At 45.7% G+C, this 24,718-nt stretch overlaps 1 protein-coding gene across 5 annotated transcripts in view; it reads right to left on the reverse strand.

Annotated features, from left to right (window-relative positions):
* KHDRBS1 (KH RNA binding domain containing, signal transduction associated 1) overlaps positions 1-16,341 on the reverse strand; it is a 46,361-nt gene extending 30,020 nt beyond the window's left edge. For all 5 annotated transcript variants that reach the window (XR_002733164.2, XR_002733166.2, XR_002733167.2 and 2 more), the window contains exons 1-2: positions 15,662-16,341; positions 363-487 (exon numbers count right to left, since the gene is read on the reverse strand). Coding sequence is in view for 1 of the 5 variants with exons in the window: in XM_023219361.2 (XP_023075129.1) it covers positions 363-487; positions 15,662-16,043 (507 nt within the window). In the remaining 4 variants the exon portion in view is untranslated. The remainder of the gene's footprint in view (positions 1-362; positions 488-15,661) is intronic.
* Between the last annotated feature and the right edge of the window lie 8,377 nt (positions 16,342-24,718).

The raw sequence follows: 24,718 nt of genomic DNA on the forward strand, positions 1-24,718 counted from the left end.
AATAAAATTAATTCATCCAATTGAGGATCTGTATTATATTTCCTTTTATTTAGATTTCAGGTTAGTCTTTTGACAGAGAGCAACTCTTCAGGTTTTATTTTTTTTTTCTTTGAACTTGTAGCCTAAGCAGTCATTAGAGAAAGAAACTTTTTGACAATAAAAAGATTATTACATTTCCTTCCTGGCTATAACTATGTTATTAGTTAAGAACTTAGATATTTCAATTGCCAGAAACAGGTACTGCAAGCATGAAAGAGAAGCTTCACAGGCTTAAGTTTCTAAAGCATCACAATCCCCAGGAGTCCATGACTCTCTCATAACTATAAAGATAACTCAAAGATGCAAGGCACTTTGTGCCTTACCTTGGGATACTGCTTGACAGGTATCAGCACTCGCTCTTTCAGTTTCATGTTCTTATGAGAAAATAAATCCAAGTAATTCTCTTCATCGTCCTTTTTTGAGTCTCCTTTCTGAATCTTCTCAATTTCTGAATAGGAAAAACAATTTAAATTTTTGCTCTGGTAAATAAAAGCAAATTTTGAAGTCTGCTTAAAGTAATAACATGAAATACCATATAGTGAGACCAAATAGTACACATGAATGTGCCAATTTCAGAAAGAAACTAGCTGAAAGTACTAAAGTTATATGAAGTTGATTAGAAAGCCCAAAGCCTGCTTCTAATAAAAGCAGTGTGCTCTTCTAACCTCACCTGAAGCCTCACGTGAGAATAGAGACATTTAAATGTTTCTTAAACCGATTTAACAAAATTAATTGGGTGAGATGGGGAAAGGAGAATAAACAAACAAAATATCAAAATCTGCATCAAGACAAAATATAATCTTACCTTGAAAAAAAAAAAGTCAATAATCTAAATATACAATGGATAGTTCCATTAAAGTTCCACGGTGACATTAGTACTATAGATACTAGTCCTTAAGAGTTTGAAAGACCTTGTTCTTACTCTGCTACTCACTAGTCGTGTGACGTAAGAGAAGTTAATAAAATATGTAGATATGCCTAATTAAAGCCAATTTTTCATAAAGTACTTAATATATCGTCACCATTATCTAGCCCAAATTCAGCCAATGTCTAAATGATACAAAATGCACCAGGTACTTTTTTTTTTTTTTTTTGAGACGGAGTTTCGCTCCTGTTGCCCAGGCTGGAGTGCAATGGTGCGATCTTGGCTCACCGTAACCTCTGCCTCCTGGGTTCAAGCGATTCTCCTGCCTCAGCCTTCCAAGTAGCAGGGATTATAGGCATGCGCCATCATGCCCAGCTAATTTTGTATTTTTAGTAGAGATGGGGTTTTTCCATGTTGGTCAGGCTGGTCTTGAACTCCCGACCTTAGCTGATCCACCTGCCTCAGCCTCCCAAAGTGCTGGAATTACAGGCGTGAGCCACCGCGTCCAGCCCAGCCACAAGGTACTTTCTAAAAAAACATTTTATTGAAGTATAACTGATATGTAAAAACCTATACATAATTAATGTATACAATTCATGATGAGTTTGGAGATAAGTATACACCCATGAAACCATCACCACCATCATGGTCACAGACATATCCATCATCACCCAAAAGTACTTTCAATTCGCAGGTTAAGACAGTTTCATTAGATAGAAACTTGGCATACAAAAAGATTTCCTACCATTAAGGAACTTCATTCATTGAGTGACTGCAAGTGTTTGAGTGCTTCCTATGGTATGGAGAGGGAGAGCTATAATAGGTACAATCGTTAACCACTATGGAGGACTTACTAAGAGCCAGGCATCTGTCTTGCAAAGCACAGGAGATACAACAGAGCGAGTCAGACTGGTCTCTGTCTTTACTGTTTATATACTGGAGTTCCCAGACTATAGGGGTGGCAATGAAGTATAGTTAAGTGCTATAACAGGAGTTCTAACAGAGATAAGGGAAAAGTGCCCAAGGAATGAGCAGCAACTGAAAGCTTGTATGATCCACTGAGAATGGTTAAAATATAGATATTCCCTAAAATCAGTGGAACATTCTAAATATCAGAGAATAATAATATTCCCATGTTCTAGAATTTTAAGACTAGGGTTCCCAAACTTCTTCATGCATCAGAATCACCTAGAAGAGGGCTTATTAAACTAGACTGCTGGGCCTCAAACCCAGTCTGGGATTTGTGTTAGGAATTTGCAATTCCAACAAGTTCCCAGGTAATTCTGATACTGCTGGTCCAGGGATCATACTTTGAAAATCATTGGCTTAAAGTATAAACATACCCTACCTCAAACACGTTCTGCAAATCTATACCCTTAACAGTTTTTATTTATTTACTAATTATTATTATTTTTTGAGACACAGTCTCGCTCTGTCACCCAGACTGGAGTGCAGTGGCACAATCTCTGCTCACTGGAACCTCTGCTTCCCGGGTTCAAGCGATTCTCCTGCTTCAGCCTTCCAAGTAGCTGGAACTACAGGCATGCACCACTAGGCCCGGCTTTTTTTTTGTATTTTTAGTAGAGATTCACCATGTTGGCTGGTGTGACTTCAAGTGATCCACCCACCACAGCCTCCCAAAGTGCTGGGATTACAGGTGTGAGCTACTGCACTGGGAGTTTTTATAATAAATGTTTAGAGAGGTGCAGCTGTGAAATATATAGATGAAGCAAAGTAACTGACTCAGACATGCTATATAGAATTAGAATTTCAGACTGAAGGCTTGTTCGTTAAAAAGCCTAATTTCAGATGCTATACTATACCAAGAACTAATAGAGCACATAACTCTCTGGTTTTCTGACAAAATTGCTGACGAACTGTAAATATCCTTAATTAAAACCTTTAATCCTACAAGAAGAACTGTAAATGACAGTGCTCTTCACAATCTTATGTTTCACTGCCTGGAATAGAAAACAAATTTGACCTTACAATTAATAGAGTAATGCTTCATTCAACACTATACTTGTGAGGGTAATCCTAACCCTAACCCTTACTGTTTGGTGGCAGATTCTGACCTCTACCTCTTTTCCCCTGCTGCTAATATTAACTTTTTCTGATCAATCTTTTTGAGCCTACTGCACCTGACTACACCACTTTCTAAGTTCTCAGACTGGAAAACTTAGGTACTCAATCCTCAAAGTCCTAGAAAAACAAAGATGCCATAATTCTGATCTGAGAACATCACCAAGGAGTTTTTAATAATGTGGAACAGGCCGGGAGTGGTGGCTCACGCCTGTAATCCCAGCACTTTGGGAGGCCAAGGTGGGCAGATCACCTGAGGTCAGGAGTTCGAGACCAGCCTGGCCAACGTGGTGAAACCCCATCTCTACTAAAAAACAAGAGAGAGAGATATATATACATAGGCCAGGTGCGGTGGCTCACGTCTGTAATCCCAGCACTTTGGGAAGCCGAGGTGGGCGGATCATTTGAAGCCAAAAATTCGAGATCAGCCTGGCCAACATGGTGAAACTCTGTCTCTGCTAAAAATACAAAAATTAGCCAGGCGTGGTGGCATGCGCCTGTAATCCCAGCTACCCAGGAGGCTGAGGGAGGAGAATCGCTGGAAGCCAGGAGGCAGAGGCTGCAGTGAGCCGAGATTGTGCCACTGTACTCCAGCTTGGGTGAGAGGGCGAGACTCCATCTCAAAAAAATATATATAGGCCGGGCACAGTCGCTCACACCTGTAATTCCAGCACTTTGGGAGGCCGAGGTGGGCAGATCACGAGGTCAGGAGATGGAGACCATCCTGGCGAACATGGTGAAACCCCGTCTCTACTAAAAATACAAAAACATTAGCCAGGCGTGGTGGCGGGCGCCTGTAGTACCAGTTTCTTGGGAGGCTGAGGCAGGAGAATGGCGTGAACCCGGGAAGCGGTAGAGCTTGCAGTAAGCGTAAGCAAAGACTGCACCACTGCACTCCAGCCTGGGCGACAGAACGAGACTCCGTCTCAAAAAAATATATATATAGGCCGGGCGCGGTGGCTCAAGCCTGTAATCCCAGCACTTTGGGAGGCCGAGACGGGCGGATCACGAGGTCAGGAGATTGAGACCATCCTGGCTAACACAGTGAAACCCCGTCTCTACTAAAAAAATACAAAAAACTAGCTGGGCATAGTGGCGGGCGCCTGTAGTCCCAGCTACTTGGGAGGCTGAGGCAGGAGAATGGCGTAAACCCGGGAGGCGGAGCTTGCAGTGAGCTGAGATCTGGCCACTGCACTCCAGCCTGGGCGACAGAGCGAGACTCCGTCTCAAAAAAAAAATATATATATATATATATATGTGTGTGTGTGTGTGTATCTGTGTATATACGTATATATATGTGTGCATATGTGTATATATACGTGTATATATGTACATATGTGTGTATATATGTGTATATATATGTGTGTGTATATATGTGTATATACACACAGACACACACACATAATTAGCCAGGCATGGTGGTGGCTCACATCTGTAATCCCAGCTACCTGAGAGGCTGAGGGCATAAGAACTTCTCGAACCCAGGAGGCAGAGGTTGCAGCGAGCTGAAATCATGCCACTGCACTCCAGCCTGGGCAACAGCATGATACTCCATCACAACAACAACAAAAGAAATGTGGAACAAATTAGATACTTCATTTTATCTATGTCGCTTTGTGTTTCCTAGGGCTATCATTGAGTTAGACCTTTCAGCTGTATTTTATACCACTTTCCAGAAACCTTGGTCAGTGCAAGACGACTCAAAGTCTGTTAATCTGTTATACTCCTACAGGAAGGTGTGTTTACATGCAATGTAATACACTCTGTGAATTTAAGGCCTTTCATTTTTTCATTTCTTAAAGACCGCTGTGATAATATAAGACCTTTCTATAACATGGATTCTTCTATTTTTGAACTAGACAGATCTTAGAATCCTTCTGCCCAATGATTTCACAACTTTTTAGAGAACAGCAGTGACCAGGCATGGTAGCTCACACCTGTAATCTCAGCATTCAGGGAAGCTGAGGCAGAAGGATCACTGGAGCTCAGGAGTTTGGGACCACAGCAGGCAACATAGTGAGACCCCTTCTCTACAAAAAAATAACAATATTAGTCAGGCATGGTGGTATGCGCCTGTGGTCCTAGCTATTTGGGAGGCTGAGACAGGAGGATAAGGAGTTGGAGGCTGTAGTGAGCCAAGATCATGCCACTGCTCTCCAGCCTGCATGAAAGAGTAAGGCCCTGTCTCAAAAAAAGCAAAGCAAAGCATTTTTAGAGAATTCAGAGAAGGATCATTTAAATAAAAGAGGGTTGAAAAGAGAATCCGAATTTTAACCTACAAAGCAAAACACTGGTTGGGCACAGTAGCACATGCGCTTGTAATCCCAGTGCTTTGGGAGGCTGAGGCAGGATGACTGCTTTGGGCCCAGGAGCTTGAGATCAGCCTGGGCAACACAGCAAGACCCTGTCACTACCAAAAATAAATAAATAAACAAATAAATATTTTTAAATTAGCTGGGTGTAGTGGTACATGCCTACAATCCCAGCTACTCAGGATGCTGTGGTGGGAAGATCGCTTGAGCTCAAGAGTTCAAGGCTGCAGTGAACTATGATGACTGTGCAACTGCACTCCAGTTTGGGTGAGGAAGGGAGGGAGGAGGGAGAAGGGAAGGAGAGGGGAGGGGAGGGGGAGGAAGGGAGAGAGGGAGGAAGGGAGGGAGAAAGGAAAGAAGGAGGGAAGAGAGAGGGGGAACGAGGGAGTGGGCAGGGAGGGGATGAAGGGAGAGAGGGAAGAAAAGGAAGCAAGCAGAAGACTAAGAAGCTACTTGAGCTTTCAAGAAGGGTGGAGGGGGCCAGGCGCTGTGGCTCACGCCTGTAATCCCAGCACTTTGGGAGGTTGAGGTGGGTGGACCAGCCTGACCAATACGGTGAAACCCCATCTCTACTAAAAGTATAAAAACGAGCTGGGCGTGGTGGTATGCTCCCGTAGTCCCAACAGCTCGGGAGGCTGAGAGAATTGCCTGAACCCGGGAGGCGGAGGTCACAGTGAGCCGAGACTGCGCCACTGCACTCCAGCCTGGGTGACAGAGCAAGACTCCGTCTCACAAAAAAAAAAAGGGGGTGGAGGGTTCCTTGCTCTCTTTTTTTGAGACAGGGTCTCACTTTGTCACCCAGGATGGAGTGAGTGGCACAATCATGGCTCACTGTAGTCTCAACCTCCTGGGTTCAGGTGATCCTCCCACCTCAGCACCCCCAGTAGCTGCAACCACAGGCGTGTGCCACTGTGCCTGGCTAATTTTTTTTTTTTTTTTGTAGAGATGGGGGTCTCCCTATTTTGCCCAGGCTGGTCTTGAACTTGTGGGCTCAAACTATCCTTCCACTTCGGCCTCCCAAAGTGCTAGGATTATAGGCATGACCTACTGTGCCCACCTTTTTTTTTTTTTTTTTTTAAAAAAAGAGATGGGTTCTCTACTGCCCAGGCTGAAGTACAGTGACACCATCATAGTTCACTGCAGCCTCGAACTCCTGAGCTCAAGGGATCCTCCCACCTCAGTCTCCCCAGTAGCGAGGACTAAAGGTACATGCCACCTGACCCAACTGGGGCTGAATATTTATTTGATGCCTACTATATATCAAATACCATAGAACTATTACCTCACTAATCCTCAAAAATAACTCAGTGAACTGAGTTACCTACATCTGAGCAAACAAAAACTCAAAGAGATTAAATAACTCAGTGAACTGAGTTACTTACATCTGGGAAAATAAAAACTCAAAGAGGTTAAATAACTATCTCTAGGTCATAAAATTGTTAAAGTAACAGATTAAGAATTAAAAACCCAGGCCTGGCTGGGCACAGGGGCTCACATCTATAATCCCAGAACTTTGGGAGGCCGAGCTGGGAGGATTGCTTGAGCCCAGGAACTTGAGACCTGCCTGGGCAACAGAGTGAGACCCCATCTTTACTAAAATGTAAAAAAAAAAAAAAAAAATTAAATTAAATTAGCTCAGTGTGTTGGTGTGTATCTGTTGTCCCAATTACCAGAGAGGCTGAGGCAGGATGATCACTTAAGACCAGGAGCTGGAGGCTGCAGTGAGCTATAATGGCGCTATTGCATTCCAGCTTGGGTGACAGAGTAAGACCCTGTCTCTAAAAAAAATTTAACAAAAAATTTTAGAAAACCCCCAAAACTCAGGCCTTCTCTTTTTTTTTTGAAACGAAGTCTCACTCTGTCGCCCAAGCTGGAGTGCAGTGGCGCAATCTTCGCTCACTGCCACCTCCGCTTCCCGGGTTCAAGCAATTCTCCCTGCCTCAGCCTCCCGAGTAGCTGGGATTACAGGTGTCTGCCACCGTGCCCAGCTAAATTTTGTATTTTTAGTAGAAACAAGGTTTCACCATGTTGGTCAGGCTGGTCTTCAACTCCTGATCTCAGGTGATCCACCCACCTTGGCCTCCCAAAGTGCTGGGATTACAGGCGTCAGCCACCACACTGGGCCTCTAACTTCTAATTTCATGCTTTTCCTATTGTCTCTTGATGAGTGTGTGTTTGTGGGGGGCATACTTTATTTAAGCAAGGAAGAGCTGATTTTTATAAAATTTTGGGAAGTACAATTTACACCCTCAGACACTGGCATGTAGCCTAAAGGTAATAAAGAGGCTTTATGGGTGTCTCAGATGTTCAGTGGTCTGATGGTCTTTCTTTTTTCCTTTTCAACTCTGTATGTCTCTCCTTGTCCTTGCTTTCCCTGGAGAACTAGAGTAGACTGAAGCGTGAAGAAAAAAAATCAAGGAGTTTCCTAAAAATGGTTCAACCTCAGGCAAAAGTACTTTCTAGATAGCCCTTTTGGAACTGACTTCTTTAAGTAATCTCTGCTTGGGTCCCTGGAGACCTTGGATGTCCCAAGAGCCACAGAAAACAAAGCTGAGGTGTAAACAACACAAGAGGTGGACCCATTTGTTTCCTGGCCACTTAGAACAATCATATCTTATCCACTGCCTTCTATGTGTCAGGAATTTTATATTTATTATCTCACTTCGTCTTTGTAACCAGTATTATCTTCATTTGACAGATGAAGAAACTCAGGCTCAGAAAAGTTATATAACTTGTCCAAGATCTCAAAACTAATTAGTGACATAGCAGACACTTAAACCCAAGTCACTTCTTATACCAAACAGAGTAAATTCAATTAACCTTTTGACATTTCCTTCATCTTTTACTATAACTTAACCTTTCCCACCCCCTACTTTTTTTTTTTATCCCAACCAGACTGCAAGCTTCCATGATGCTTAATATGTCTCCGAGGAAAGAACACGAGTTTTGAAGCTAGACAAAATGGGTTTGATTCCCAGCTCTCCTACACGCTTGGTGTATGACTTTAAAAGAGAATGTTAATAAGAAAAATGGTAAGAAAAAAAGAGAGAGGGCGAGAGAGAGATGTAATGTATTAAAAAATGTTAATACTAGATAAGTTTGGGAAAATTACATACAAACTTTATCAACCAGGCTGGGTTAACTAAAAACAAATTACTACAAATATATCATTAACTGAACTTTTTTTTTTTTGAGACAGGGTCTTGCTCTGTCACCCACGCTTGAGTGCAGTGCACGTTTGAGTGCAGTGGCGCAATTTCAGCTCACTGCAACCTCTGTCTCCTGGGTTCCAGTGATTCTCCTGTCTCAGCCTCCCGAGTAGCCGGTGACTACAGGCACGTGCCACCACACCCGGCTAATTTTTCTATTTTTAGTAGAGGCAGGGTTTCACCACGTTAGCTAGGATGGTCTCGATCTCCTGACCTTGTAATCAACCCGCCTTGGCCTCCCAAAGGGCTGGGATTACAAGCGTGAGCCACCGCGCCCAGCCAACTGAACGTCTGATATGGTCTGCATAAGGAATAAGACAATGGTCAAGATTTTCTAAGGTGTCCAGAGCAAGTGTTTCTAGGAGAGCAAGATTCTCAGCAGAATTGATCTACGAGGTCAGGGTTCATTTCATACCCCTCTCTAGCCACCCAATATACTTGGTTCTACACTTCTAAACACAGCACTTCTCCTTTGCCTGTTGTTTAACAATCTCTGGATTCTTTCCACTGCTGAGTATCTATAATTCTTAGTACAGAACAATGCTTGATACACAATAGGGATCTATAACCACTAACCAAATTAAAGAAATATACTGGCTGGGGCGTGGTGGCTCACACCTGTAATCCCAGCACTTTGGGAGGCCAAGGTGGGTAGATCACGAGGTCAGGAGATTAAGACCACTGTGGCTAACATGGTGAAACCCTGATGGGGTTTAGTTAAACCCATCACTGTCTCAAAAAAAAAAAAAAAAAAAAAAGAAGTACTGTTAACACCCTCAACTTCCCTTAAACAACTCACATAACTTTATCATCCCCAAATTTATAATTCTCACCGTTTCTGTTGGTATCATCTTTTGGAATCAGAAGTCCAGTAAGCTTACTGTTACGAAACAACTTCATTCGTTCTATTTAACAAATTACTGTTTCGAGCAAGAGCACAAGGCCAACAGGTTCTTTATCTTTTTTGGAATCACGGGTCCCTTTGAGAATTTGATGGAACCTACTGATTAGCAACCCAGAAAAAAAAACAAACTCACAATATATCATATATTGGCTATGGGTATAGAAAGTCTGGGTATTGGTTTAAGAAAAAAAATCCCCCGAAGGCCTGTTAAGAGCCCTTTCATAGGGGCTCAATTTTTACATTCCAGGACAGCAGAATACTCTGCCATACTGACTATGGTCTCCCAAATCTTTTCCTTAGTGCACAATTTAGAGCTCAGAGCTTCGTATCTTTGAAAAAAGTTTTTTTTTTTTTTTTAATTTTAAGGCAACTGTAGATTTATGTGCAGTTGTAAGAAATAATAGTGATCCTGTATACTTCAGTTTTCCCCCTAACATTTTGCGTATCTGTATCACAATCAGAACATTAACATTAAAATAAGAAAATCTGTTGTACAGGTTTCATAAAAAATAAAAATAAAAAATAAATTAAGAATTCATTGACTTTATTAGGATTTCACCACCTTTACAGGCACTTATTTGTTTGCTTAGTTCTATGCAATTTAAGCAGATTCATGTGACCACCACCACAGTCAAGATACAGAACAGTTCCATCGTGAGGATCCTTACCCTTTGATAGCCAGTCACCGTCTTCCCTCATCTCTCACCATTGGCAACCACTAATCTAGTCTTCATCTCCACTATTTCGTTTCTTCAAGAATGTTATATTCATGAAATCATATAGTACATAACCTTTTGAGACTGGCTTTCTTTACTCAGCTTAATTCTCTTGTGATCAATCGAGTTGCTACATTTATTAACAGTCCCCCCCCCCCTTTTTTTTTAAACTGCAGAGCACTGTTCCATGGTATGGGTGTGCCAGTTTATTTACCTACTGGAGGCATTCGGTTTGTTTCCAGTTTTTGGCTACTACAAATAAAGCTGCTGTGAACATTCATGTACAGGTTTTGTGTTAACTTGAGTTTTAATTTCCCTGAAATAAATACCCAAGAATGCAACTGTTGAACTATATGGTAAGCACATTTATTTATTTATTTTTGACACAGGGTCTCACTGTTGCCCAGGCTGCAGTGCAGTGGCACGATCTCAGCTCAAGGCAGCCTCGACCTCCTGGGTTCAAGCGGTTCTTCCACCTCAGCCTAAGACCAATCTCCTGGGTTCAAGTGATCCTTCTGCCTCAGACTCCCGAGTAGCTGGGACTATGGGTGTGTGCTGCCATTCTCAGCTAATTTTTAAATTTTCTGTAGAGACAAGCTCTCACTGGGGCTCAAGCGATCCTCTCACCTTGGCCTCCCAAAGTCCTGGGATTACAGGCATGAGCCACCAGACCCAGCCAATAAGCACATCTAGTTTCGTTAAAGACAAACAAACAAACAAACAAAACCTGCATTTGTCTGGGCGTGGTGGCTCACACCTGTAACACGGGCAGTCTGAGTGTTAGTACAGTGGCAGGCCAAAGCAGGAGGATCACCAGGTTAGGAATTCGAGACCAGCTTGGCCAACATGGTGAAACCCCATCTCTGGCCGGGCGCGGTGGCTCAAGCCTGTAATCCCAGCACTTTGGGAGGCCGAGACGGGCGGATCACGAGGTCAGGAGATCGAGACCATCCTGGCTAATACGGTGAAACCCCGTCTCTACTAAAGAATACAAAAAAAAAAAAAACTAGCCGGGCGAGGAGGCGGGCGCCTGTAGTCCCAGCTACTTGGGAGGCGGAGGCAGGAGAATGGCGTAAACCTGGGAGGCGGAGCTTGCAGTCAGCTGAGATCTGGCCACCGCACTCCAGCCTGGGCGACAGAGCCAGACTTCGTCTCAAAAAAAAAAAAAAAAGAAACCCCGTCTCTACTAAAAATACAAAAATAAGCCAGGCATGGTGGCGGGCGCCTGTAATCCCAGCTACTCAGGAGGCTGAGGCAGAACTGCTTGAAACCAAAAGGTGGAGGTTGCAGTGAGCTGAGATGACAGAGTGAGACTCCATCTCAAAAACAAAAACAAAAACAAAACTGCATTATCACAGACAAATGTATACTTAATGATATCCTGCTTAATCTTACTAGGCTTTGTTTTACAGAAATAGTATTATACCATATGTAGTCTTATGGGATGTACTTTCTTCATATAACATTAGATTTTGGAGATTTCTCCATGTTGTTGCCTGTAGTTCATCCATTTTCACTGCTGTACAAATACTTCTTTTCTTTTTCTTTTCTTTTTTCTTGAGATTGAGTTTCACTTGTTGGCTAGATCTCAGCTCACTGCAACCTCTGCCTCCAGCGATTCTCCTGCCTCAGCCTCCCAAGTAGCCAGGATTATAGGCACCTGCCACCACACCCAGCTAATTTTTGTTTTTGTAAAGACAGGGTTTCACCACGTTGGTCAGGCTGGTCTCAAACTCCTGACCTCAGGTAATCCACCCGCCTAGGCCTCCCAAAATGCTGGGATTACAGGCATGAGAAACTGTGCCCAGCCAAATATTTTCTATTGTAAATCTATCACATTAGCCAATGAATGGTGAAACAAGTTGCAACATTTTGTGAACAAGGCACACCATTTTATGAACCAAGTACTCATGTATAAGTTTCTTTGAGCACATTCCTAGAAAAGGTGTTCCCGATTTTTTTTTTTTTTGACAGAGTCTCACTCTGTTGCCCAGGCTGGAGTGCAGTGGCACAATCTCCGCTCACTGCAACCTCTACCCCTAAGGTTCAAGTGATTCTCCTGCCTCAGCCTCCTGAGTAGCTGGGATTACAGGCACGTGCCACCACACCCAGCTATTTTTCGTATTTTTAGTAGAGACTGGGTTTTACCATGTTGGTCAGGTTGGTCTCGAAAGCCTGACCTCAAGTGATCCGCCTGCCTCGGCATCCCAAAGTGCTCGGATTACAGGCATGGGCCACCACACCTGGCCTTGCTTTCCAGGTTTTTTGTTTGTTTTTTTGAGACGGAGTCTCACACTACTGCCCAGGCTGGAGTGCAGTGGCGCAATCTGGGTTCACTGCAACCTCTGCCTACTGAGTTCAAATGATTCTCCTGCCTCAGCCTTCAGAGTAGCTAGGATTACAGGCACCCACCACCACGCCTGGGGAAGTTTTTTGTATTTTTAGTAGAGAAGGGGTTTCACCAAGTTGGCCAGGCTGGTCTTGAACTCCTGACCTCGTGATTTGCCCGCCTCAGCCTCCCAAAGTGCTGGGATTACAGGCGTGAGCCACCATGCCCGGCCCTTATTTTCCAGTTTTAATAGCAGGTTTTGCTAGCCCTGTAGAATGAACTGGGAAGGTCTTAATGTATTTCTAGAGAATATTGTAAATAAAGGAATTAACTATTTTGAAGTTTCAACAGACTTTGTAAAATGTTTTCCACTTTTTCCATCCTTTTGAAGGATGGATTTTTGATTATCCCTCCAAGATCTTTTGCAGATTGCTAATCTATTCAAAATGTTTATTCTTGAGTCACCTATACTAACTTATATTTTCCTAATTGTAAGAAAGTAGAAAAAGAGGCCGGGTGCAGTGGCTCATGCCTGTAATCCCAGCACTTTGGGAGGCCCAGAAGGGCGGATCACCTGAAGACAGGAGTTCGAGACCAGCCTGACCAACATGGAGAAACCCAGTCTCTGCTAAAAATACAAAATTAGCCGGGTGTGGTGGCACATGCCTGTAATCCCAGCTACTAGGGAGGCCGAGGTAGGAGAATCACTTGAACCTGGGAGGCAGAGGTTGCGGTGAGCCGAGATTGCGCCATTGCACTCTAGCCCGGGCAACAAGAGCGAAAATCCGTCTCAAAAAAAAAAAAAACAAAACAGAAACAGAACACTGACATATATAACAGCATTTTACTTAGTATATAAATATATTAACACAATAAATTACTTCTCTTCCAGAAAACAAAGATGGATGATTGAATCCTTATGTCTGCAAATACATTCGACTGTCGTCACTGCCAAATATCAATCTGCTTAACACAGAAGTCTATATTCAAAATCCACATCCTTCAAAATTTTGTCTTTTTTTTTTTTTTTGATACTTTCAAATACACTTTTTTTTGGGGTCACCTATCATGCCAGTTAGATTTTAATATTTTGTCCAATGATAGCTTACTTTTAAAGTACAATTTGCAGCAGGCACTACAGTGAGGGAACGGGGAAGGTGTGTAGACTGACTAAAAACCCTGGTTATGCTGCTTACTAATTTTGTTACCTTAGGCAAATTATTAATCTCTGGGTGCCTTGGTTTCCTCATCTGAAAAAATGAGGATAATAACAGTTCTTATTTCATAGGTTAAATATTTAATGTAAAGTGCTCAGACCTCAAACATGAAGTCTTAGCTGTATTTTTCTTCCATGTGTTCTTTTTTTTTTTTTTCTCTCCTTTTTTGCGATGGAGTTTAGCTCTTGTTGCTCAGACCGGAGTGCAATGGCGCAATCTGGGCTCCCTGCAACCTTCGATTCCCAGGTTCAAGCGATTCTCCTGCCTCAGCCTCCAAAGTAGCTGGGATTACAGGCATGTGCCACCACGCCAGGCTAATTTTGTATTTTTAGTAGAGACGGGGGTTTCACCATGTTGGTCAGGCTGGTTTTGAACTCCTGGCCTCGTGATCCGCCCGTCTGGGCCTCCTAAAGTGCTGGGATTACAGGTTCCGCGCCCGCCCCTTCCATGTGATTTTACCAGAGCTTAAATACTACTATTCTATCTTTTCAAAGTCTCACTTCCTCACAATGGGTTGTGACTTCACTGCAATCCCCTTGCAAGATAATTCAGAAATACCTTAAAAGCCAGGCTCAACATATACTAACACTTATCCATGCTAGAAAGAATTCATACATCCCAAACCAACATTACCTCAATCACACTTCTCCAAATTCAGTTGTGTTAAAAAAAAAAAAAAAAAAATCCACAAAGCCCAGGTTAAAAATAAAGAGCACTTTCTTAGTCAAGCAGTGAGGGAAGACTGAAAATTCTAAGTAACTTTTAAGGATCAATAGTTTTTGACAGTTATCTTAAGAAAGCATAAAAGATGAACACCACACTGGTAAAGATCCCTTACCTTACAGTGTTGGGAGACAGAGAACAAAGGGAGGGAGATAATATTTTCATAATGAACTGTCCATTATATTAACCTTCCCACAGAGTCCAACTACTCATTCAGCGTTGAAGGATGTGAATTTTTACTTGCCTACTAAAATTTAGGTATCATAAGAAATATTTATTAAAATAATGTTTTAACTAGAAGCGAACGTCAGACAGCTTTAGGGAAAAATCAGAGCGACTAGGTGATTGGCTAGTGCTGATCAGGAAAAGAGCGCTAATCTACAGAACAAAGGCTCTCATTTCTAATTTATTTCACTACTGAATCAAAAATGTAAAAAACAGCAACAAAAAGACTAACTCAGTACAAGCATCATGCCACTTCTCTCAATTTCTGTCCATCTCGTTGGGAAACGTTATGTGAACTATGCGGGAGACCCTATCGTCCCATTTCACCGTCTCTAGGGTTATTTCACTCCTTCTTCAATGATAGTGAACACACGGTGTAAAATGAGAGAGGACAACCTTCAGGCTCAGTAGCAATTCTTACTTTATCAGCCTTAGTCGGAAATATGATTCGGAAACCTCAAGCTCCGATCCCATAAATCGCTCCTTCCTCCCAGCAACTTAAGCTGCGGTTACCGCTAAGTCCGGCTCGGCCCCAGCGACAGCGAGGCGCTGGACCGGGCATTCCAGCCTCACCCCACCTCACCTCGGCCCTTCCTCCCACGGTCCCTCCCCGCTCTGGCTGTCTTCACCTCCTACACCTTGGTCGAGGCGCTCATCGCCATACGCGATCAAAAAGGGTTTCCTTTCGGGGAAGGGGGAAATACAGGTTAATTTCTGGAAGAATCTGTGCGCCCGGCAGCCGCAAGAGGAGGGAGGAGGGAAGAGTCGGGAAAGGGGCGGGGAGCTCAGCACCATCCATCAAGACGTTAGCGCTAGGAGATCGCAAAGTCGCCTTTGGGCCTCCACTGCAGCCTAGAAATTCTCCCATGCACTCCGGGCTGAGGTGGGAATGTGGAATCCAGGCTCCCAAAGATGAGGATGACACCGGAGCTCCCGACTGCCTCGGTCCCGAGGGGGCGGGAAGCGAGAGGAACAAAGCCAGGGCCACTCATGCCCCAGGATGGCCGGGCGACCCAGAGGGACCCAGGAGGCCCCCTTACCTGCCGTCAGCAGCTGCATGGCGTGAGTGAAGGACGGGTCGAGCGAGTCCTTCTCGGCCATGAGTTCTGGCAGGTACTTGTTCTCCGGCTCCATCTTCACCGAGGCTGTGGCCGAAGGGGGCAGCAGCGGGGTCGGCGCTGGCCCGCCCACTGTCGCGTCGGGACCCGTGGCCGAGGGCGGCAGCAGCGGTGGCGGCTGCGTAGCGGGCGAGGCCCGGGCGCCTCCGCGGGATGCCCCTCCGCCTCCCCGGGACCGGTGAGGCAGCGGCGGCTGCCGAGACGGCGTCTGACGCACCGAGGGGTGGGCACCGGAGGGGTCCATGGAGCCGCTGCGGCCCGAGGACCGGCTCATGCGCGCGGCGGGGTCGTCCCGGCGCTGCATCGGGGAGGATGTGCGAACCAAGGAGCGAGAGAGCGACGCGGCAGCGACGGAGGCCCGACCGGCGGTTGGCGGGGGTGGGAGAGCGGGAGCGGTAGCGACCGAAGCCGACCCGAGCGACCCAGCGAGAGAGAGCACCGGAAATGAGGCGGCGCGCGTGCGCAGCCAGTCACCGGCACCGCCCTTGGGTTTCTCCGCGGAGAACAAAGTCCCCAGTCCGGCCACGGCGCCTGCGCACCGCCGCGGCGTCCGAAGAAGTCTCCTCCCGACTCTGGCTTTCCCTCCGCGCCTGCCAGGCCAGAGCTTGACGCGCTTGCGCGGGAGGCCGCCGGCTCCGTTCGTTTCCTTTTCCACGTGACTCGGCGCTAGCGGTACACGTGTCTCCTCCCTCTTCTGGCCTAGTGCGTGGAGGGGGCGGGAGCTGTGGAATGTCTTTGTCTGCGCGCGGGCCCGCGGAGTGTGGGGCGGGAGACCTGTTACTCGCGGGGCCACGCCCTCTCCAACGGCTGAGCAGCGGAGGGAGGCTGTGGGGAGTGGGGTGGGGAGGGGAGTGGGGTGGGGGGCGGTCACCGAAGTAAGGAAATAAAAGGAGACTGCCGTGAGGGACACGGAAAGGGGAGGGAGAGAGAATTGAGACCGCCTGGGGAGGAAGAGAGGAGGGAGAAAGGAAGGCTAAGGGAGAGTCCGATGCAGAAGGGGAAGTTGGGGAAGGGAAACCTGGAGGGAGAAATTGAGAAAGGACGGCTCGGTGGAAACTCTGAAGGCTACTGGAGGACATGAACTAAGAGGGATGGCTCGGATCAGAGATCTGAAATCTAGCAAAGAAAAGGGCCCCAGACATAGGGAACACAAGAAGTCGTTTCCAGTATATATACTTCCAGTATTACATATATTCCAGTCGGTTCTAAAACGGTTGCCGTTGTTGGTCAGGGAAATCTTAAGCATTTTAGCTCTTTTTATATATTTTACTGCTTTCCCTGAATTGTGTTTTGTTTTGCCGTTGTCATTGCCAATTAAGTGATTCTTCCGCCAAAAAGTGGAGACCAGATCCTTAATCCACGTTAGTTGCATCATTAGGGTGGCTCCTTCTACCACTCCAGACTTGCTTAAAGAGACCCTTGCCAGTACTCTCAAAGGCCAGATGGACAGTCTCTCACGGCGTTCTCCACATCCTGGAGTGCTATATGCAGGTGGAGCCTTAGGTCCTTAGTTGTCCCATAAGCCATCAAAAGCCTGGTGCTGTCTCTAACTTTTCGTTCCCTTCACAGAGTTTTTTCTTCTTCCATTTAAAGCACTCACTCCCATCTCTTTTTCTTCTGGATCAGTTCTCCTAATGAGCCCACACTTTTCAAAAGTCTTTGGGGCCTCGTGCGGTGGCTCATGCCTGTAATCCCAGCACTTTGGGAGGCCTAGATGGGAGGATTACTTGAGGCTAGGAGTTTGAGAGCAGTCTGGACAATGTAATGAGACCTCATCTCTAGAATAAAAGTTTCCACCGGGCTCGGTGGCTCACGCCTGTGATCTCAGCACTTTGGGAGGCCGAGGTGGGCGAATCACCTGAGGCCAGGTGGAGACCAGCCTGGCCAACATGGTGAAACCCCGTCTCTACTAAAAATATAAAAATTAACCGGGTATGATGGTGCATGCCTGTAATCCCAGTTACTTGGGAGGCTGAGGCAGGAGAATTGCTCGAACCAGGGAGGCGGAGGCTGCAGTGAGCCGAGATTACGCCACTGCACTCCAACCTGGGCAACAGAGGGAGACTCCGTCTCAAATAACAAAAAACAAAAACAAACAAACAAACAAAAAAAAAAACAAGGAAAAAAGTTTCTTCGGAAATTGTCTTCTGAGTGCCTGGAAACTGTTGATTTTTGGATGTGAAACTTAGAACCCTTTAGAGAACCTAAAGGCCTTCTTGGGTTAAGGGAGAGGATTTACCAAGTCACCCACAGAAATGAAAACAAAACACACATCCACGTAAATTATATATATGTAACATAAAATATAGCCTGGATGCGGTGGCTTATGTCTGTAATCCCAGCATTTTGGGAGGCTGAGGTGGGCGGATCACCTGAAGTGAGGAGTTCGAGACCAGCGTGACCAACATGGCAAAACCCTGTCTCTACTAAAAATGTAAGAACTAGCCGGGCGTGGTGGCAGGCGCCTGTAATCCCAGCTACTCGGGAGGCTGAGGCAGGAGAATCGCTGGAACCCAGGAGGCGGAGGCTGCAGTGAGCTGAGATCACACTACTGCACTCCAGCCTGGGTGACAGAGCGAGACTCCTCCTCAAAAAAAAAAAAAAAAAAGTATGTATACATTTACTTTGAGGTTTCAAGAAGTGACTCTTGTCCTCAGTCAAGTAGGAAAAAAAATATTTTTGAGTGCTTGTAATGAATGAAATGTGATGAATGTCAAAAAGATAATTGAAAATTAAGTGCAGGCCAGGTGCAGTGGCTCATGCCTGTAATCCCAAGGCAGGAGGATCGCTTGCATCCAGGAGTTCGAGACCAGCCTGGGCAACATAGTGAGACCTCATCTTTACAAATAATAAATAAATTAGCTGGGTGTGGTGGCATGCACCTGTTGTCCCAGCTACTTGAGAGACAGAGGTGGGAAGATTGCTGCTTGAGCCTGGGAGATTGAGGCTGCAGTGAGCCACTACTGTCCCCGTTGCACTCAGCCTGGATGACAGAGTGAGACCTTGTCTCAAAAAAATAAAAATAAAAATAAAAAATAAAAACAAAAAGGGCGAGCGCAGTGGCCCACTCCTGTAATCCCAGCACTTTGGGAGGCCGAAGTGGGTGGATCACCTGAGGTCAGGAGTTCAAGACCAGCTTGGTCAATACAGTGAAACCCCATCTCTACTAAAAACACAAAAAAGCCAAACGCAGTGGCATGTGCCTGTAATCCCAGCTACTTGGGAGGGTGAGGCAGGAGAATCACTTGAACCTGGGAGGTGAAGGTTGCAGTGAGCCGAGATCGCGCCACACTGCACTCCAGCCTGGGCAACAGAGTGAGACTCAGTGTCAAAAAGAAAAAAAGAAGCGAAAAAATTAAGTGCTGTTGGAGTTCAATGCAGAAGATAGATTTTGGCCAAGGGAGGATAAGTTCCAGGCGAAGAGAAGTGGAATAAATGAGCAGAGGTGAGAATGTGGGAAATGTGTTCAGGGAATGGGAGTAATCCAGTGTCAGACTTGAAGGAATAGGTGGATTGAGAGAGCAACTGCATGAAGAGTGGGGAAGGGGCAAAGAGAATTTATAGTTCCCTTGCAACTCATTTCCACTGCCGCCCTTGAAGATAATGCTTGAGTGGTGGTGATACAAATGGCTGAAGCGTCCTTGCCCTGTAATGAGATGCCCAAATAGAGATCCCTTGGGCTGAGTCTAATAAAACTTTGATAAATGTATGTCTGAGAAGGAGCTGGGTAGTGGTATCTATGGCCTTTCTAGACTAGAATAAACAGTTACTGCATATGCGTAGCAAAACATGTTGTAGCCATAACTATATACAATTTTAAAAACACTGGAAACAGAACAAAAAAATAACCCTCAGTCTTTCTGGGTGCTTGCCACATCTTTACTTGCTTTCCCTGAGAGTAGGCTGAGCGGGAGAGATGTGCTCTTCTTCCAGGTGAGAACCCTAAAGGTAATCTCAGGCCCTGAGTGGTTGAGGTTGCAGTGTATGTACCCACTAAGTGATGCAACAGCGTTCTATTTTGGGGTCCTTCTCGGGCGTTGGAAAGAGTAATTTCTGCCCTGAAAGCCTAGAAGTCTGGAGTTTATTTTGTGTTGACCACAGTATGCTGCCCTAGGTCCACCTGAAAGGTAGCAGCCATGTGAAAAGACTGAGGTTGGAGTGGGGCAAATTCAAACAACCCAGCGATGCCTTGTCCTCACTGTGTATCATTTGGAAGACCTCTGAAACTTAGTTTCCTCTTTTATAAAGTGGGGTAATGACATCTACCCTGAAGGCTTGTTATGAACATTAACAAATACCAGTGTAAACCTCCTCATAGTAAGGCTCATAAGCAGAAGTAATCATTATTATGCCCTTCAGTGCCTGACGAAGATATGTGGGTGCTTTATGTTGGCTGTGGATCTGAAAGTCCTACTTTCTGATCTGTATCATTTGCACTGAGTATAGCTAGGCTTGTTTTCAGGGGAGGAGGAGGTTCCAAAGGGAGAAAGTTTCTTCTACCCTTAATCCAGTTACTATGGTATAGGGTACAGCAGCAGTGCATAATGGTTCAGATGGAGGTTGGTAGCTCTGCCTCTTACCTGCTGGGTGATTGTGCACAGTGTTTTGCTTTGCTACATTAGTCAGGATTCTTTAGAGAGAATAAATATGGTATATAGATAGATATAGACATTTGAGAGGGGACTTGTGAGGGCAATTGGTTCACATGATTTTGAAGGCTGAAAAGTCCCATTGGAGGCTTTCTGCAAGCTGGAGACCCTGGAAGGCCGGTCATGTGGCTCGGTCCAAATCTGAGATCCTCAGAACCAAGGAAACCAGTGGTGTGATACTCAGAGGGTGAAGGCCTGAGAACCCAGGGGCTGCTGGTGTAAGTCCTGGAGTCCAAGGGCTGAAGAGCATGGAGATCTAATGTCCAGGGATGGGAGAAGAAGAGTGTACTAGCTTTAGGAAGAGAGACAGGAAATCCCTTCTTTGCCTTTTGTGTTCATTCTGGGCCCTAGCCAATTAGCTGGTGCCTGCCCACATTGAGGGTGGATCTCTACCACTCAGTCCACTCACAGGCCACTCTCCTCTGGGAACACACTCACAGACACACCCAGAAATCATGCTTTATCAGTCCTCTGGGTATTCCTTAATCCAGTGAAGTTGACACCTAAATTAACCATCACACTAGCTCAGACTCCTTTTCCCTCTCCTTGATGAAACAGAGATGGCTGGGCGCGGTGGCTCACACCTGTAATCCCATCACTTTGGGAGGCCAAGGTGGGTGGATCACAAGGTCAGGAGTTCGAGACCAGCTTGGCCAACATGGTGAAACCCCATCTCTACTAGAAGTAAAAAAATTAGCCGGGTGTGGTGGCACGCACCTGTAATCCCAGCTACTGGGGAGCCTGAGGCAGGAGAATGGGAGGCGGAGCTGAGATCTCGCCACTGCACTCCAGTCTGGGTGACAGAGCAAGACTCTGTCTCAAAACAAACAAACAAAAACAGAGATAACAATGTCTGCCCCAGGGCTGTTAGGGTTAACAGTGATAGTGTCTATAAAGCACTTAGCACAGAGGCTGGCAATTAGTAGGTACTTCATAAGCAATATTGGTCATTGTTATGATCACCACACACATTTATTGAGTACCCTACTGCAGACTTTCACTTTCACATGACTCACTAAGGGAATGACTGAAAGGATTGAAATTTGCCTAGAGCTCCTGAACTGTGTGATCTCAGCAGGTGGGAGATCTGCAGGCCCCATCTACCTCTCCTGCATCACAGCCAGTTCCCAGGAGACAAAAGGCCCCAGCCCTGGGCAGGAGAGTTTCTCTTCCAAGAGTGTAGTTCAGCCAGGCGCGGTGGCTCACGTCTGTAATCCCAGCACTTTGGGAGGCTGAGGTGCGTGGATCACGAGGTCAGGAGTTCAAGACCAGGCTAGCCAAGATGATAAAACCCTGTCTTTACTAAAAATACAAAATATTAGGCATGGTAGCGGGTGTCTGTAATCCCAGCTACTTGGGAGGCTGAGGCAGAGAATTGCTTGAACATACGAGGTGGAGATTGCAGTGAGCCGAGATCACACCGTTGCATTCCAGCCTGGGCGACACAGCAATACTCGGTCTCAAAAAAAAAAAAAAAAGTATAGTTCATTTAAACACCACTTGGCGCCACATATGTGGAGGGAAGGGGAGGGAGATGGGGAGACCAAAATTCAACATTAGAGAAAGTCCCTACTTTCAAGGAGACAAATATGTAAATCAAGTTGCCATGTAGAATGAAAGGTGTTGTAACAGAAGACTGCAGACACACATGGGCATGCACGGGAGGGAGTGACTGACCAACTGCCCAGATGAGGTAGGAAAGCTGGGTATTTGGGAAGTGGCCAGGTGGAGGGAGGGCCAGGGCATTTAAATGTTGGGAATTCAGCAAAGCTTGGTCCTGTGCTGGTACTCCCTCCTCCATGTTTACAGCTCTGGAATTTAGATCTCTAACTCAAACTTCTGAATTCCAAATCCAGAAAGCCAATTGCATCCCTGACATCCTCATTTGGATATCTCAGAGGCTCCTGAAACTCAACATGTCCCCAGCAGAACCCAAACTGCAGGCATTAGCAGTGCTGCTCTGGACCCAGCTCTTTCATGCAACTTTTCCTCTCTCTGGCCTGCTCCAGCACAGAAAGAGAGAGAACACAGGGCTAGCAGAATTGAAGGAGTCGTTCACTTTGAGGCTTGCCCTTTGCCAGCCTCATAATAGTCTGAGTCCTGCCCACAGGGTCATCAGGCATTCCCACAGTAGGCACCTTTGGTAGAGGTAGAAGGGATCAGAGCAAGGCTGATGTGACCAGTGACAGCCTTGTGTGAAAAATCCCTAGAGAAATCCCAGAAATACTTGGAGGAGACTTTGCTGGAGCAAGAAAAGGAACTTGGGTGATTAGCATTCATGTGACTTTATTTGAATCCACAGACTGCTGAGGCTTGTGTGATGTTTGGATTATAATCGTCTTTTTTTTTTTTTTTTTTCTGCCTGTCCTGCTAACCAGAAAGTGAGCTGCTTGCCAGGTGCAGTGGGTCACGTCTGCAATCCCAGCACTTTGGGAGGCCAAGGCAGGCAGATCGCCTGAGGTCAGGAGTTTTTAGACCAGCCTGGCCAACATGTTGAAACCCCATATCTACTAAAAATACAAAAATTAGCCAGGTGTGGTGGTGGGCGCCAGTAGTCCCAGTTACTCGGGAGGCTAAGGCAGGAGAATCGCTTGAACCCAAGAGGTGGAAGTTGCAGTGAGCCGAGATTGCATCATTGCACTCCAGCCTGGGCAACAGAATGAGACTCCATTTAAAATAATAATAATAATAATAAATAAATAGTAAATAATAATAATAAATAAAAATTACCTAGGCATGGTGGCGGGCACCTGTAATCCCAGCTCTTTGGGAGGCTGAGGCAGGAGAATTGCTTGAACCTGGGAGGTGGAGGTTGCAGTGAGCCAAGATCGCATCATTGCAGTCCAGCCTGGGCAACAAGAACAAAACTCTATTTCAAAAATGAATAAGTAAATAGGCTGGGCACAGTGGCTCATGCCTGTGATCTCAGCACTTTGGGAGGGTGAGGCGGGTGGATCAGCTGAGGTCAGGAGTTTGAGATGAGCCTGGCCAACATAGCAAAACCCCATCTCTACTAAAAATACAAAAGTCAGCCAGGTGTAGTGGCACCTGCCTTTAATCCCAGCTACTCAGGATGCTGAGTCAGGAGAATCGCTTGAACCTGGGAGGCAGAGGTTACAGTGAGCCGAAATCGCGCCACTGCGCTCCAGCCTGGGCGACAGAGAAAGACTGTCTCAAAATACATAAATAAATAAACAAACTCACACTCTACCCTTTGCCTTCGCCACTGACCTGCTCCTCCTCAGTATCTGTATCTTAGGGAACAGCATCCCTAACTCACTACACATGCTGGATATCTGAGACTTGTTCTAACTTCCCTCCTCTGCCTCATCGCTCTACCCCCACCACATACAAACCATTCTTAAGTCCTTTGTTGCTTACCTCATAAATACTGAAAATCCCATCCACATTTCTCTGTCTCTCCTGCCTCTGCCTCCATCTGAAGTGCCATAATGCCTCTCTTGAACTTCTGCCACCTCTGACCTGGTCCCCTACTTCCACTCCTTTTCTCCTTTTCTATTTTCAACTCAGAAGCCAGAATAATATTTTTCCTATTGCCTTTAGGATAAAGACCCGAGTCCTGTTAACATGTTTGACCTGCCCCTACCTGCATGGCTGACTTTTCTTTTTTTTTTCTTTTCTTCTGTCTTCTCTTCTCTTCTCTTTTTTTGAGATAGAGTTTACTCTTGTTGCCCAGGCTGGAGTGCAATGGCACAATCTCGGCTCACCACAACCTCCGCCTCCCAGATTCAAGCGATTCCCCTGCCTCAGCCTCCCTAGTAGCTGGGATTATAGACATGTGTGACCATGTCCGGCCAATTTTGCATTTTTAGTAAAGACAGGGTTTCTCCATGTTGGTCAGGCTGGTCTTGAACTCCCGACCTCAGGTGATCCGTCCGCCTCAGCCTCCCAAAGTGCTGGGATTACAGGCATGAGCCATCACGCCCGGCCTCTTTTCTTTTTTTATAGAGATTGGGTCTCACTGTGTTGCCCAGGCTGGAATGCAGTGGTGCCATCATAGCTCACTGAAGCCTCCAACTCCTGGCCTCAAATGATCCTCCTTCCTCAGCCTCCCAAATAGCTGAGACTACAGGTGCCACTGTGCCCAGCTACACCTGGCTTTTGTACCTCATCTCATGCCATTCTCATGCCTGGTTCCTGTGCTTAGCAGCCCTGGCCTTTTTCAGTTCCTCAAATAAGCCAGACTCCTGCTTCCTCTCAACCACACCCATTCTGGTTCCTTAGCCTAAAACTCCAATCACTGTCCCCCTTACTCCAGTCTAGTCCCTCGTCTTTTCTTTCTTTAGCTCCTCTTCTTTTTTTTAGCTAC

This window comes from Piliocolobus tephrosceles, chromosome 1, assembly GCF_002776525.5.
Source record: "Piliocolobus tephrosceles isolate RC106 chromosome 1, ASM277652v3, whole genome shotgun sequence".
Taxonomy (NCBI): Eukaryota; Metazoa; Chordata; class Mammalia; order Primates; family Cercopithecidae; genus Piliocolobus; species Piliocolobus tephrosceles.